General features: G+C 55.6%; 1 protein-coding gene across 1 annotated transcript in view; it reads left to right on the top strand.

The window, feature by feature from the left end:
• The window catches only part of GALNT2 (polypeptide N-acetylgalactosaminyltransferase 2), a 189170-nt gene that overhangs the window by 163439 nt on the left and 10745 nt on the right, over positions 1-14986 (top strand). Inside the window, exons 9-14 of the mRNA XM_045537230.1 lie at positions 525-612; positions 1561-1664; positions 5362-5488; positions 11086-11178; positions 11434-11517; positions 13669-13795. Of these exons, the coding sequence (XP_045393186.1) occupies positions 525-612; positions 1561-1664; positions 5362-5488; positions 11086-11178; positions 11434-11517; positions 13669-13795 (623 nt within the window). The remainder of the gene's footprint in view (positions 1-524; positions 613-1560; positions 1665-5361; positions 5489-11085; positions 11179-11433; positions 11518-13668; positions 13796-14986) is intronic.

The following is a 14986-nucleotide window of genomic DNA, read 5'->3' as shown; positions in this document are numbered from 1 at the left end:
GCATCATCACCTAGAAGTTTCCACGTGCCTGCCCGGTCCTGGCGCCGAGACGGTTTTGGCTGCATCAAGAGATACCGAAGAGATCGAGTTTGCGGCCCAAGGAACAAATGACACCTCATCCCCTCTGCAACGTCCCCTTCCCCACGGGTGGTGGCGGAGGCGTGGTGGCCACTGGCCACCCAGGTGCCCCTCCTGGCGGCCCCAGGACCGGCACTGGCGTCGTCACGCAGACCCCGGCTCTGTCCCTGCTGTGCGTGTGCTCTTGCGCATTGCAGCATCCGGAAGGCCGCCACGCTTCTGGGCTGGGAAGGGAGAAGGTTCCAGCGTGCACCCTCCCCGCTGGTCTCTGCCCTGGAGCCACCCCAGGCCCTCTGTCCCCTCCTCGCCTTCTTCGGTGTTTTTGCTTTGTTTTGGTTTCGGTTGAATCCCGTTCACGTATCGAATGTTTCTAAGCTGTACAGGTGGGGGGTCGGGAACAAACGCTCAGTCTCTTGTCAGCGTCCTGTTTCTTTTCCTGACGGCAGGTTTTGACTGGAACCTGGTGTTCAAGTGGGATTACATGACACCCGAGCAGAGGCGGTCCCGGCAGGGCAACCCAGTCGCCCCAATAAAGTAAGTGCCAGGCATCCTTCTGGGGGTCCCTCCCCAGTGAGACCCCAGGCTCTGGCCCCTCTGCAGGGCCTGCACTGCCCGGACACCTGGCTGGGCTGTTTACCTGCTGCCACGTCATAGAACAGAGTCCTTTGAGGTTTCTTTGCCTCAGATGACATCTAACATACGTTTGTAAGGCCCACGCGCCAGTTCTGTGTGTTCATGTGTGTTTATAATGTGGAGCGCTGTCCGTAGGAGAGTGGGGTCCCCGAGCTGACCTCAGGGACCAGGGCAGGGGTGGCTGGTGGCCAGCGTGGGTCTGGGCTGCCACTGCTGCTCAGGAGGTGGCTGGTGCCCGCGAAGCCCGGCTTTAAGGTCCGCAGGCTGTGCAGCGAGCCGGGGCTGGGAGCCGGGCCACCTTCTCCACGAGGGCAGCGAGTCCGTCAGCGTGCGGGTCAGTGAGGTGGCATCGGCCGCGCTGGCCCCTCCCCGGCTGCCGGGGACATGGTGGGTTCCCGCCTAGAGAGGAGGCACCGGAGCCACGACAGTGACGGTAGCGCTGACGCTGCGGAGCGCTTCCTGCGTGTGCTCAGGGCTTCGTGCCTGTGACTTTTGCAGTCCTTATAGTTGCCCTGTAAGGAAACTGAGGCACAGAAAGGCCAAGTGCCTTGCCTGTGGCGGCTTGTCGGCCAGTGGCCCAGCGCCAGCAGCCACTGCCTCGTGGGGGAGGCTCGGTCCAGCCCCTGCCATCGTGGGAGCGTCGGGGCAGGCAGGGTGGGGGGCGTTTGTGGGCAGCAGTGGTGAGGCAGGGAGGGGCACCCTGGCTCCAAGCAGGGGGCAGGGGCACCGTGGCTGTCCTGAAGGTCAGCTTGCAGTTAGGGGCCTGGGCGTGGCCTTGGCATAAGTGTGCTGGCAGTCTAACCTTGACCTTTGCCCTGCCCTCCTCCCCTCTTCTCTCTGCCTCTCCAGAACCCCCATGATTGCTGGCGGGCTGTTCGTGATGGACAAGTTCTACTTTGAAGAGCTGGGGAAGTACGACATGATGATGGACGTGTGGGGAGGAGAGAACCTGGGTACGCGGCAGCCCCTCGTCTCGGGACAGCAACCAGCCCAGCCCTGGGGGCTCCAGGGTGACCCCTCGTGGGGTGTGACTGACCCCTGCAAGCGCATACATAGCACCACCCCTTCCACTCTGGAAGCGTCTGGGGTTGGGCATTGGAGTGTGTCCCCCTAAGTTAGAGTGGAGGGTGCCAGAGCACAGATACCATCTTCGGAAGGAAATGCAAACTCCTTAATTTGAATCTGAACATTTGGAACGCAGGCTTGCAAAATTGGGGGCACAGTCCAGGTGCGCGGGCTCGTGTTTGGCTGTGGCGCGTGGGGAGTGAGCCCTGGCAGAGCCTGTGGGATTGACTGAATTGGAACCACGGGAATCGCGAGGGGTGGGAGCCTTGGCATCTCATTCCTTCCGACTCCTTTTGTGATTGGTTCTAATTCGGGTGTTTCCTCCCCCCCGAACCTTGTTTTGTTTTGTTTTTTTGATAACCCCATGCAAAGCATTTTTCACCGAGGTTTGGGGGCAGTGAAATTGTACACGTTGTGGTCCATCTTTACTCCATAAAAGATGAAAAGACTCTTGTTTGTGTAGGGTTTTAGGGGTGGGGTTAAATTTTGTTTTGTTTTTGCATGTTTCATCTGAAGCCTTTAATTTCCAGTACTTGGCGTTCTGAGCTCGTTCTCCTCGGCTATTGAGTATTAACTCACATTGGTCCTTGGGTGGGTGCACCCTGGGAGGACAGGGACAAGGAGGGGAGGAAAAATGAGGCCACTGCCGTTTTTAGTAGTTTTTACTTGGAGACTTGGATGGGTTTTGTCAATATAAAAGACTAGCCTGGCCTGTTATGTTTCTATTGTTTCATGATGTTAGAGTCGGTGATAAGGTCTCATCTCTGGCAGGTTTCTCTGCCTTTGTTTGATGCTGAAGGTGCTTTAGACTCGGAACTGCGCTGGGGACTGGGAGGGACGTGACTCAAACTCCGTCTGGGGATTTTTTTTAATGATACACTGACCTTTAGCAAGGCTTGGATTGAAGTCACTTGAGCGCGGGAGGCTGTAGGACCGTTAACCTTCTGAAGAGAATTCTGAGTCACCTGGTCCCGCAGACGTCCCCTGGTGGCTTAGTGGAAATCCACCCGGCCAGGGCCACGCAGCAGGACGGCACGTCGCTTAGGTGGCTGTTTCTCAGAATCAGCGCGGTTTTTCGCAGCGTGGCTGCTGTTGGCTGAAAGCACGGGCAAGGCCGTGAGATGCCAGCCGCATTCCGTGTCGGAGTGTAGCCGTGCTGGTTTGCATCGAAGGAGACATTTCACCCGGACACCAGAGGTGGGGGGGAGAATTGGTTTGCAGGAGCCGGTGGGTCGTCAGCTGGGTTGTTATTTGCGTAGCCCGTGTCTGTGTAAGGGCTGACGGGGGTTGGCTCGGGGCGAGGTCGGGGCGTCTGCCCTTCCCTGGCTGGCGCTAACTGGTCCTTCTTGAAGACCCCTCCCCTCTCACTGGGAGACTCAGCGAGCCCAGGGCTCTCCACGTGAAAAGGCCACGCTGTGAGTCTTTCTCTCTCTTTAGTGCTGCTTCCGGCTTTTTCTTCTGGGTCCTGTGCGTGCCACTAGCTGTTGTCCCACCCTGGGGGCCTTTGTGGGTGTTTGCTGGGAGAGGCCCGGGGGACGGAGATGCCCGAGTAACATCCAAAACCCCCTCCGCAGCGAGTGCCCCCCCAGAACTGCTAGAGCGTCCGGCTCTGCCGGCTGATAGCGTGAGTCCTTACACAGCTTCAGCAGTTGCCAAGGAGGGCAACGCACCTGACCCTGAGCTCTAAAGATGTAGGGGCGAGGCTCCTTGGGGACATCATTTGTCCTCAGTCCCTTCCCTCGGCGGTAGGGGTGCACTGAATGCTTCCGGTATGTCATCAGGTTTGCACTTTCTAAAGGGAATATGGTCTGCAGAGGTCGTGCACCTGGCCCAGGGTCTCAGAGCCGAGATACAGACACTAACTGCCTAATTACAAAGCCACCAAGTTTTCATGAGATGTCATCCTCTGGTTATAGCGTCCCCGTGAAATCAGAGTGGAAGGTGACTAGCTGTGCTCCGAGCAGACCCCCCACTGGCCTGGCACACCCCCCATGGAGAAGCCGGGGCCTCCCTGGGCCCAGTTTTGAACATTGCAGTGATGCAAATGTATGTTCAAACTTGTTTCCTGAAATACAGACAACTTCGCAAACTTGTGTTGAACACTGTAAAAAGCAAAGTCAGAAGCCCCTCCCTGCCTGTGCCTGGGTGGTCACGGCCACACGGTTTTATGTGACCGCAGAGTCGGTCAGTGAAGTCCCGTAACAGCCGCTCAGACCACAGGGTCCTGGTTTTTCCTGCTGCTTTGGTTTGCGGGTCCCGAGTGGAAAGCACAGCTGCCCGGCCCGCATGGCGCTTCCTGCCGGTGCTGCCCCGACCGGGCTGCTTGTCCGAGGATTCGCCATGGGTCCCTGCCCTGCGCGGGACGCTGTCACCCTGTTTCCGACAGGCCTGCGCCTCGGCCGCTGACTCGGGAGATTTTTCTTCTGCCTCCCAGTGTGCTCCTAGCGGTCTTAGATAATAAATACAGAGAAAAATGGCCTTTTATACAAACCTTGTGAAGTCTTTGAGGAAAAAAATTTAATAGCCTTCCAGAATATCCTATCTTAATTTTTCTGTTCAAACTCGGTTTCTCGCATTCGGCCAGGCCTCTCACTCCGACTCCAGGCGCACACCTGGGCAGGGGTGGTAAGGACAGGTGCCTGGTCGGCAGGTGTCAGGGGCAGGCAGGGAGCACCGCTGACCCGCTGCGTGGCGGTGCCTGGGGCAGCGTGTGTGTGACTTGGCGTGAGCGGTGCCTGGCACGACGGTCACCCTCCTCCTGCGGGTAAATTCCGTGTTGAAGAAGGTGGACAACGGGAGCCTCCCCAGGGAGTGCTCTGGCCTGAGCCAGTGGGTGACCAACTGGTAGGAGTCAGCGGGCAGCTTAGAGACGTCGATCAGTTACCAGCTGTCCTCGGTCACTGCCCTCATCCATGAGGCTCCTGCGCATTTTGCCAGGTGGCGTGAGGCCCGCTAAGGCACAAGGACAAATACAAATTTTGTGATTAAAGGGAAAGGATTCTTTTCCCCGGTGGAGAAAGCCCAGATGCACACTGGTGCTCAGTCAATTTAAAGTAAGTTTCAGAGGAAGAGGGCACAGGCAGTTGTCTGTAATACCCAACACTGAAGCTCAGCTGGGGATGTTCGGACGCCTTCACTGCTGCCTTTTCTGACAGTGTTGCCACTTAGCAAGTGCAGGTGTGACACTCCGTGACCGTGAACCAGCTGGGGAGGAACGCGAGCGAGCGCTTCACCGTCGGTATTTAGGATGGGAGATGCACGATCTTCTGCCCAGAGGACTTTGTATTCAAATACTGATACATCAAGAGTCATTCTTGTCTCAGGGTTCCTAGTGCGAATCTGAAAGATACGTCCACGTGAACATACTTTCTTGATTGTACTGTGGAGTCTGGAGATCCAGGGTGTGTCAAACATCTCCCTTATGGAAAGTTCTGGAAGGAGGCGGTTCCTTATCGGGGCCCCTTCAGCAGCTGGCAGCGGGAGGACCCCTGTGATGGACGGTCCGGGGAGCTTCGGCCGCCATCTGGGGTGGCTGCCGCTGCCAAGCACCCTCTCTGTTCACCCATGTCTTGTTCGTCATCCCAGAGATCTCGTTCCGCGTGTGGCAGTGTGGCGGCAGCCTGGAGATCATCCCGTGCAGCCGAGTGGGCCACGTGTTCCGGAAGCAGCACCCCTACACGTTCCCGGGTGGCAGCGGCACTGTCTTTGCCCGGTAAGTGGCGAGAGGCTGAGCGGGAACCCGAACGTTGCTGACCACCCTTGAGACAGGGCTTGACCTTGGGCTGTCTGGGAACAGGTGTCCTTAGGTGGCGTGTGGCACATTCACACAGCAGCACCCCCCGTGGCAATGGACAGGAACAAGCCACCGACACAGGTGACAGTGCGGACGCCTCTCAGGGCGTTCGCTGCGTGAAGGAAGCAGCGAGTCTCGAGAGGTTACGTGCATGGTCCCACCCACGTGTGGTCTCAGAAGGACAACTCCAGTGTGGGGGACCGGCCAGCGGTGGCTGGGCTGGGGGCCGGGGGGCAGCGTGACTGCAGAGGGGCAGCACCAGGGATGTTTGAGGTGGGAGGTGGGACCGTTCTGCCTCCTGACTGTGGTGGCTGCACTGGTCTCCATATGTGAATGTTCTTAGAACTGTGCGCCCCCAAAATGTCATAGGAAAATATTTTAAATAAGAAAATATATTTTTTATTATTTGATACCATTCAAGGTATAGTTGAAAACAATATTGTCTTAGTCCATTTGGTACTGCTGTGGCAGAAAACCACAGACTGGGGAATTTATAACGAACAGAATTCAGTGGCTCGTGATTCCAGAGGCTGGGAAGTGCCGTGTCAGGGCGCCCACGTCTGGGGCGGGCATTCCTGAGACACCAGCACGCGGCGGGAGGGCAAGAGGGGACAAGAGGGGGCGAACTCACCCTTTCCTAACCCACAGCCCCAGCCAGGAGGGTGGAGCCCTCTTGGCCTAATTGCTTCTGAAAGGCCTCACCCCTTAACACAGCCGCAGTGGCATTTAAATCTTACCAAGGGTTTTGGAGGGGACAGACGTTCAAACCATAGCAAATATTAATCAAAAAGACATCATGATATGGAGATGTGGTTTATGATAGGTAATAGTTACCTTTTAGTAAACATGAAGGTGCCAAAAGAAGGGATTTCTGAAGAAAAAAAATAGCACATCACTACTCTGCCAGACCAAGTTTTTCCTGGGGAATTCTTTTAGATGCTCACAGCAGAACCAGGTACAAGTCAGACCTTGGCGAGGTTACCTTCTGGTCGGGGTAGACAGTGAAACATATACACAGCCAAATAAGATAGTTTCAGATAGTAAAAAATGCTGTGAAGAAGGTAAGATGCTGACATGCGGTCGAGCGTGCAGGGGCAGGCAGGGGAGAGGTTTGCAGGATCAAAAGCATGTGGGGACCCTCTGGGGAGGTGGCATCTGGGGCGGTGGAGTGTGAGCTTAGACCTGCACGGTGGGGAGGAGGTTGCCGTGGGACCCAAGGCACCGGGCTCCCGCGGGAGGAGCAGGTCCTGGCTGCTGAGACAAGGGTTGAGAAGCATCAGGAAGCCGGGGTTGCTGGAGCCTGGAGCGGGAGGGGACAGGGGTGGGGACAGCAGAGCCAGATGGGCCGGGGCCGTACGCCAGGGCAGGTCGTGGGCAACTCTGGCTGTTGCTTGATGCTGGAGGAGGCCACCGGGGCCTCTAAGCACGTGCCTGGCTTCTGTGCTTTACGCTTTGGAAAGGTCCTTCTGGCTGCTGGGTGGAGGGTAGCACGGAGGTGACACCACAGTGTAATGATGGTGCGAATGTCCCCTCTGCTGTGGGTGCTGGGGGTGGGGGAGGGAAGCCCATGGCCAGAGATGAGATGCAGTCAGGTGCCTCGTAACAATGTCGTTTCAGTGACGGTGGCACGAGCATAATACCATGTGTCCGCTGTACCTTCTCTGCATCTCGGTGTGTTCAGATACGCAAATACTTCCCACTGTGTTGCGACTGCCTGCAGGATTCAGCACAGTCGCACGCCGTGCAGGTGTGCGGCCCCGGAGCAATAGGCTGTCCCCTGTGGCCTAGGGGTGCAGCAGGCTCTGCCACCCACGTTTGCGTCAGCAACTCTGTGTCGTTGACACAGTGTCACATCGCCCAGCGATGCACTTCTCAGAATGTGTCCCCTCATTAAGCGAGGCGTGACGGTACCTGGAGCAGGTGTGCAGCAGGGGAGACGGGCAGATCTGGCTCTGTGTGAGGCAGGTGCGTGTGCCGGCGGGGGACAGAGAGGGAGGCAGAGCAAGAAGCTGAGGGTCGCTCTCCCCTGTGTCGCTGCCCCTGCTAGATAGGACGGGCAGGTGCACGGGGGACCCCGTCTTGTCTTTTATCTAGCATTTTTTACTTTTACTAACGACAAATCACACAGTACACGTGTTGCACAGAAGTTTTATTTTTAGCATAGAGAATCTGATTTCTGAGGAAACTAGCAGAAGCCAAAGTAACAGTGCTAGTCACCAAATTTCCTTCCCTCAGTGTATGTTTTCACAAATGTCTACGCTTCGTTTTTGCTCCCTTATTAAAAACAAAAGTGTGATCTTATACAACAAGCCTTACAAAGCCAGACACACTCTGATACACGTGCTTTTTCCCTGGAGCGACAGGAGAGTCTTTCCAGAAAGTTCTTCTACGAACGGAGCAAATTCCCCAGGTCAAAGCCATTGATAACTGCCCACAACTGTGGGATCCCAGAAAGCAGGATGTTAAAATACACAAGACGTTGTGCTCTTTGCTAGAAGAGAGACGTTTTCAGTTGCGTTTCGCAGCCCGGGAGACTTTGTCCTAGAGACCCAGGGTTTCAGCGCGGGGGCAGCCTGGGCCTGTCGCAAGAGGCGGCTGTCGGCCTTCAGCACGGCGGCCCTGCGTCTCCACTGACTCACCTGAGAGAGGGAGGCTGGCATCACACGCCTGTATTTCCAGCTCCAAGTTCTCTTAACTTCCTGCACAGGTTGTGTATCCTTTATCTGAAATGCTTGGGAGCAGAAGTGTTTTGGATTTTTTTAGAATCTGAAATATTTGCATATAGTGAGATATTTTGAGGATGGGACCCAATTCTAGATGCGAAATGTATTTGTGTTTCATATACACCTTATACGTACAGGCTGAAGGTAATTTTATACAATCTTAATAATTTTGTGCATGGGCCGGGCGCGGTAGCTCACGCCTATAATCCTAGCACTCTGGGAGGCCAAGGCGGGCGGATTGTTTGAGCTCAGGAGTTCGAGACCAGCCTGAGCAAGAGCGAGACCCCGCCTCTACTAAAAATAGAAAGAAATTATCTGGACAGCTAAAAATATATATGGAAAAATTAGCCGGACATGGTGGCACATGCCTGTAGTCCCAGCTACTCGGGAGGCTGAGGCAGGAGGATCGGTTGAGCCCAGGAGTTCGAGGTTGCTGTGAGCTAGGCTGATGCCACTGCACTCTAGCCTGAGCAACAGACCGAGACTCTGACTCAAAAAATAAATAAATAAATAAATAATAATAATAATTTTGTGCATGAAACAAAGTTTGCGCATATTGAACCATCAGAAAGCAAAATCTCATGTCTGTGCTCAAAAAGTTTTGGATTTTGGAGCATTTCAGTTTCAGATTTTTACATTAGGGATGCTAAACCTGTAAAAGTGACATTAAATGTGTAAGTGGCATCTAAATACTAGCCAAAGCCAGGGAGGCCTGGGTAAAGTGCCAGGTATCTGTAGCACCTGGAAGACAGTTGGCATGTGACAGGCACCGAGTAAACACCCAAATGAACCAACAAGTAAGTGAAAGAAAGGAACTAGCCCTGAGTGACACATGAAGGTCATTTCTGCGAGGCTACCTAGGTATGTTTCTTTATTCATAAGACAGAAGAGGATTGCTTTGCATTTAGGAATTAAGAAAGTACTTAATCACATAAGGACTTAGGTGATTTTAGAATACTGGGATTAGAATTTATAAAAGCTTTCAGGATTGAAAGGGACCTAGGACATCCCTGAATCAGATTCTTTTGTTTTCCTCATGGGGAAATCCAGTTGCCAGGGGGCTGAAGTCACAGCTCCAGAGAGGGTAAGGCATAGGTCGCTTAGCAAGGCCCCCAAATCCCAGTAGGAATATTTAATGGCCCCCTGAGAAAAATAAATTTACAATCCAGTATTCCCCACCACTTAAGCACTCATTGTGTGTGTGTGTGTGTGTGTGTATAAGTTGTTTTTTTTTTACAGAGAATGTAAAAAATGATCAGTCTCATCACCAACCCAAACTGTACCATAGCACTCTGCTAATTTGGTGAATCAGTCTCTCGATCAATATCTGTCTCTGTCTCCCTCTCCTGCTCACTCACTCCCCTTCTGCCTCCACACACCCCCCATTCTGCGATCCATTTCATTGTCACACAAGTCCAGATGCTCATTCATGTCAACACATAGGATGCAGGATGTACACCTGTGTTTTCAGTGGTCGTGGAATATTCCATGTATTTGATCACTTCTCTATATTTGGACCTACAGTCTCTCTCTCTCTAAACAACACTGAAGTGACCATATTTTCACATTTGTTTTTATTCCTAGTTAATTTATTTCCTGGAGGTAAATTTCTAGAGGTGCTTGGTCAGGGCACGGGTATGTTCCTATTGTCCCGTCTGTCTCTTGAACCATCATACGTATTCTGCTTCATTAAAAGAAAAAAGGTATGTGTGTCACTTTATATGAAAGATAGACGCCCCAAACAGAAATTATTTTGATAATTGTAGCTCAGATAATTTGGAAAGCTCGCTATTTTAAAAGGGGCCTTTATGGTGGAGAAAAAGAATTGTGTTTAAAAGCAAACACCGCCTCCCTACTCTGTTTATTTTGGAGGAGCAGTGCCTTGGTCGGGGGTTCTTCGGGAGGTCAGCTGTAGCCTGAGGCGTGAGGCTGCCTTGTGACTGAGGTCAGGACACGGGAGCAAAGAGGCCCACTGTGCTGATGCTGCTTCCTGGTTGCTTTAAAAGGAATTGTTGGCAGGACACGCTGCGGACGCCCGTGCACGGGGCAGCCTTTAATACAGGCCGTGCATTCCGGGGGAGAGTCACTCGTCCCAGGGCTTTATTTATCAGCAATCGTGGTTCCTCCGTGACGGTGAGATAGAAGCACGTGCTTTTCTTCCCCGCTGGCCAGGCCTGCTCCGTGTGCCCGAGCACAGCATGGCAGGGGCTCCAGACCAGGTGCGTGGAGCTGCCGCCCCTTCACGTCACCGTTCCTAGTCCAGACAGGACTCCCAGCTCAGATCTGCACAAAAGAAAGCGGTTTTAACAGTCACTCGTACCCAGTCGTAACTTGTCCCCAGAGCTGTCTGGCAGTGTCACAGCCAGGCTGTGAAAATCCTTGCCGTGCTCTTTGGCCACTGCCCTCTGAGGGTGAGTTAATGTGACACGGGCTATTCCATGGTAGCTCTTCGTCTGTACTTGGTTACCATGCGGCCCCAGTCCCTTCTTTAAAACACCTGCTTGTGCAGCGGTTGTGACTGTGACTCTGGCCGTTTGTCCGTCTGTGTGCTGTGAAAGACCAGGAAACAGTCGTGACGGTTCGGTGAGCACCGCCGAGCACCAGCCCCTGCAGGTCCAGCCTGGGTGCGGAGCCGGCGGCCTCCTCTCTGCCGGGCACCAGGCGTCCCGGCTGGAGCTGCCGCACACCTGCAGGGACCTTCCTCATCCGCGCTCCCAGCACACGGGTGCAGGCGGAGTGATGCCGACAGAAAGAAAGCGAATTGCACCTCAGGAAGATCTGTTTTGTTTCTAGCAACACCCGCCGGGCAGCAGAGGTCTGGATGGACGAATACAAAAATTTCTACTACGCGGCAGTGCCTTCCGCCCGGAACGTCCCTTACGGGAAGTAAGTGCTCCTCTGCCTTCTCGTGCCTGCGGGGACCCTGTGGCAGGGGCGGGGGCAGTGGTGACAACAGCTGCCCGGTGGTCAACAGGGCCTTCCGCCCGAGGCCAGGTGGGCTCGCGGGCACAGGAACCTGGGCCGTCCTGCTGCGCCCCTGCCCCAGCCCCAACCCTGTTCTCGTGGGCAGATTTTCCTTTTTGATGTAGAGAGCCTGTCCATTCTTAAAATTTATGAAAATTTTATTTCCCTCTTCTCCAGTATTCAGAGCAGATTGGAGCTGAGGAAGAAACTTAACTGCAAGCCTTTCAAATGGTACCTTGAAAATGTCTATCCGGAGTTAAGGTAAGTCCCCAGGGAGCCGGGGTGTCACTGGGCAGGGGCTCAGAAGCAGACAAGCTCAGAGAGGCAGCAGAGGCTTCGGGAGGGGAAGTGGGGGTCGCACTGCAGGCGACCTGCGAGAGCTTGTGTCCCCCACCGCGGTCCCCCAGCACCCTGAGAACATGTTACCCGAGCAGCTCTGTCCTGCAGAGTCACCTCCCACTCTGCATGGCCCTGGGAGCAGTGCAAGGCGTCACCTCATGTGAGCTTGTTCCACCTGCCTTCACTGGTAGGGTGACAGGCGGGTGACCCCAAGGACTCGTGTCTCACGGGCTCCTGGAGTGGCCAGAGACGCAGTCCCCAGCCTCCAGGAGTGAGTGCCCTGTGCTGCCTGCCCTCGACCCCTCCCGCCCGGCCCTGCACCCGGCCCTGCGCCCGCTGTCCTGGTGTGCACACGCCTGCCACGGCCCTCACCGAGCGTGTGGCGGCAGGGGCCGGGCCGCCTGGGGAAGAGACAGAAGAGTACATCGGCCCTGTCACTGCCCGTTTGGCTTTGGCTCGCAGGATGTTGCTGTCCCTCCCGTGGGCCAGCAGGTAACGGCCCCCAGCAGCGGCTCGGAGCACTGGGCGCTGAGCTTGGGCTTCCCTGCCCCAGGCTGGGCTAATCCCACGTGAAAAGAGCATAGTCACAGCAGTGCCCTGCGTCCCTGCTGGGGGATTGGTGATGGCAAAATACTCCCCCGGCCTCGGTTCTGCACACGGCCTCGCGTCTGAAGCTCACGGAGCTCCCGTGCTGTGGGGCCACCAATAACCCGCCAGAAGCCTGCAGAGCCACTGGGTGTCCGGAGCCATCGGAACTTCATTTTCACAAAGGGACTGTCGGGCAGGTCGAGCCTTAATGTGGCCCATTCCTTATTCTGAGTGTTCCCGGCGCGCTGTGCAGCCACTCATATCTCCGGCACGGTGACTGTGGACGCAGGAGTCACCGCCGTCGTCTTTCTGCTGTCACGGACGTGTGTTGAGGAGTTAGGGACCGCGCCCGCTGCCGCCACTCGCTTAACCCTCGGGAACTGCTTCCTCCGCTTTCAAAAGATGCGCGAGACGCCCGGCGCCCGCGCCCCCAGGGAAGGCGGGGAGGACACGCCATCCTCCTGCCTCCGACCCGCCTGTGCAGGACGACTCTCGCCGGGAGCAAGAGCAGCGATGGTCACCAGTGGGAGGCCCCTGGCCATCGTCTCTCCCCCGTGGTGGATTTTAGCCCCGGGAAGGTCCTCGCTTTGCTTTTGCTGTCACAGTCCCCTGTGACGTGGGTGAGGGTGCTAGACAGAGACGTTAAATGCATAGTTTCTCGCTGAGGTTGCGCACGATTGGGGTGATGCTGGGCCCTGCACCCACTCGACCACGTCTGAGGCCCTTGGCACCATGCCGGCTGGCGACCCTGCTCCCCCGTCTGCAGGGCAAGGGAGGCTCCAGCGTCACGGTTTTACTGTCTTTAATAATCGCTCCCATTTACTGAGCACATCCTCGGGGCCAGGCACTGGGCTCAGTGCGACACTTGATCTTAGCCAAAAGGCCAAGAAGCAGTTGAGCTGAATGCTTGACACGACGTGTTTTATGTGATACTCGCGGCAGGCCTCTTCCACGCGCATGTACGACAGAGCAGATTGAGGTGCAGGGACAGTGGGTCTCCCCTAAAGCAGCACACGGGCAGCACCTGGCAGGGTGGGCTGAGGTTCGGGGCCGGTTCCGAAGCGTGAGCCCCTCGCTCCGTTTGTATCGAGCCACCTGCCAGGTCCACTCGTTTTTCCCCCTTGACCAGGTAAAGGTCAGATCCCAAGTCTGTTGGAAAGTTCGAGGCAACGGGATCTGACCACACTGATTGATTTTCTGAATGACTTGCAATAAGACTAACATTGCAGAGTATCAGTTGCTTTTCTTTTCTAGAGCACATTTCCTCCCTGATGCAGAATGGAAAGAATGTGTCTCCAGCTTAAAATCTGAAAGAGTGGGACAGACATCTAGGCCGGGGGAATTGCTGTGCCGCTGGCACACTCTGCCCGTGGCGGGGAGGGCACGACGATGCCACCTGGGCTCTGGCACCACTGAGCAGAGGGGTGGGCGGCCAGTAGCCGGGCCGGGTGGAATTAAGCAGGTGATTCTCACGTTGCTTTCCAGGGTTCCAGACCACCAGGATATAGCTTTCGGGGCCTTGCAGCAGGGAACCAACTGCCTCGACACTTTGGGACATTTTGCTGACGGTGTCGTTGGAGTTTATGAATGTCACAATGCTGGGGGAAACCAGGTACGTGTACGGCAGAGGTCCTGGCTGCCACCCTTCTCCTGTGCTGGGAGCTGTCTGGGAGGAAGCTCCGGGCTCCTGCTGGTCACGGCATCTTTGGTCACCAGCCTCCGGGGCAGCTGGGGCGTCACAGACCCGGACTGACTCAGCGAGCCCATCACCAGCTTCAGGCCAGATGCTGCAGTGGCAGGGGCAGGCACCCTGGTCAGAGTGGACGGTTGCAGGGCTGGTGGCCTTAGTCTGGCCTGACTGTGACATGAACACCTGCCTAGTGGCCCTGGTCATAGATGCTTAGCCGTGGGCACTGGGCTGCTGGCTGTTGGTGTCCCCTGCCTGTTAGATAATTACAGCTTGAGATATAAAACGTTAATTATTAATTGCTTCAGTGTGTGTGCGCCCTTTCCTAGAGGCATAAAAGCCCACCACCTCCCGTCACAGGAAGGAGAGACGGAGCCAAGGCTTGCGGGGCCCGGCGGTGCCCGTGTGTCCGAGCAGCTGTCCCGTGAGATGGTAGCAGGGAGTGGGTGGCACGTGCACTTAATGCACAGAAACGCTTGGGCGCTGCTGTGTTCCCCTGTCCCCCTTCTTGAAAACCTGCCTGGCACCAAGAGGGCATGAGTTAAAAGAAAAATCAAAGAGACCGTTTAACTCAGTATATGTATCCCAAATTTGTCGATCCCATAACATTTCTTTAACTAGAAGTGTTTTTGAAAGGGGCGCCTGCTTTCCGTGAACTTGGCTGTTCCAAATCCCCCAGGTAAGAGTCCAGACAGACCACGGTCCCCAGACACTTTGGCTCCTTTCTCCACTTGCTGGTGTAGTTTTAGCAGTTGCCTAGAATGGCCAGGACTTCGTAAATTAGATATGAGAGGGGAGCCTGCCTGCCTGCCTCAGGGCTTGCCTGCCCAGTCCCCAGCTGGCACAGGGCGCAGGGCAGGGGACAAGTGTCCAGGGCCTGGCCCTGCTTCCCCCGCCCAGCGTGTGTGCCGTTCCCAGGGCCCCACCTCTGTCTCAGCCTCTGGGGCTGGAGGAAGCTTTCGCCCAGGGAACAGGCCACGGGCTTCGGGGAGCACACGCCAGCCTTCCCGCGTGGCCGACTCATTGGTTTTAAATATTTAGCCGTGTGACACCTGGGCTCCTATGTATCCTCTCACCAAATGCAGAAATCAGGACGATTGAGTGGGGCTGGGTGAA

This window comes from Lemur catta, chromosome 25 (genome assembly GCF_020740605.2).
Source record: "Lemur catta isolate mLemCat1 chromosome 25, mLemCat1.pri, whole genome shotgun sequence".
Classification (NCBI taxonomy): Eukaryota; Metazoa; Chordata; class Mammalia; order Primates; family Lemuridae; genus Lemur; species Lemur catta.
Note: the sequence above shows the minus strand (reverse complement) of the source record. Positions and strands in the feature narration are given on the sequence as shown.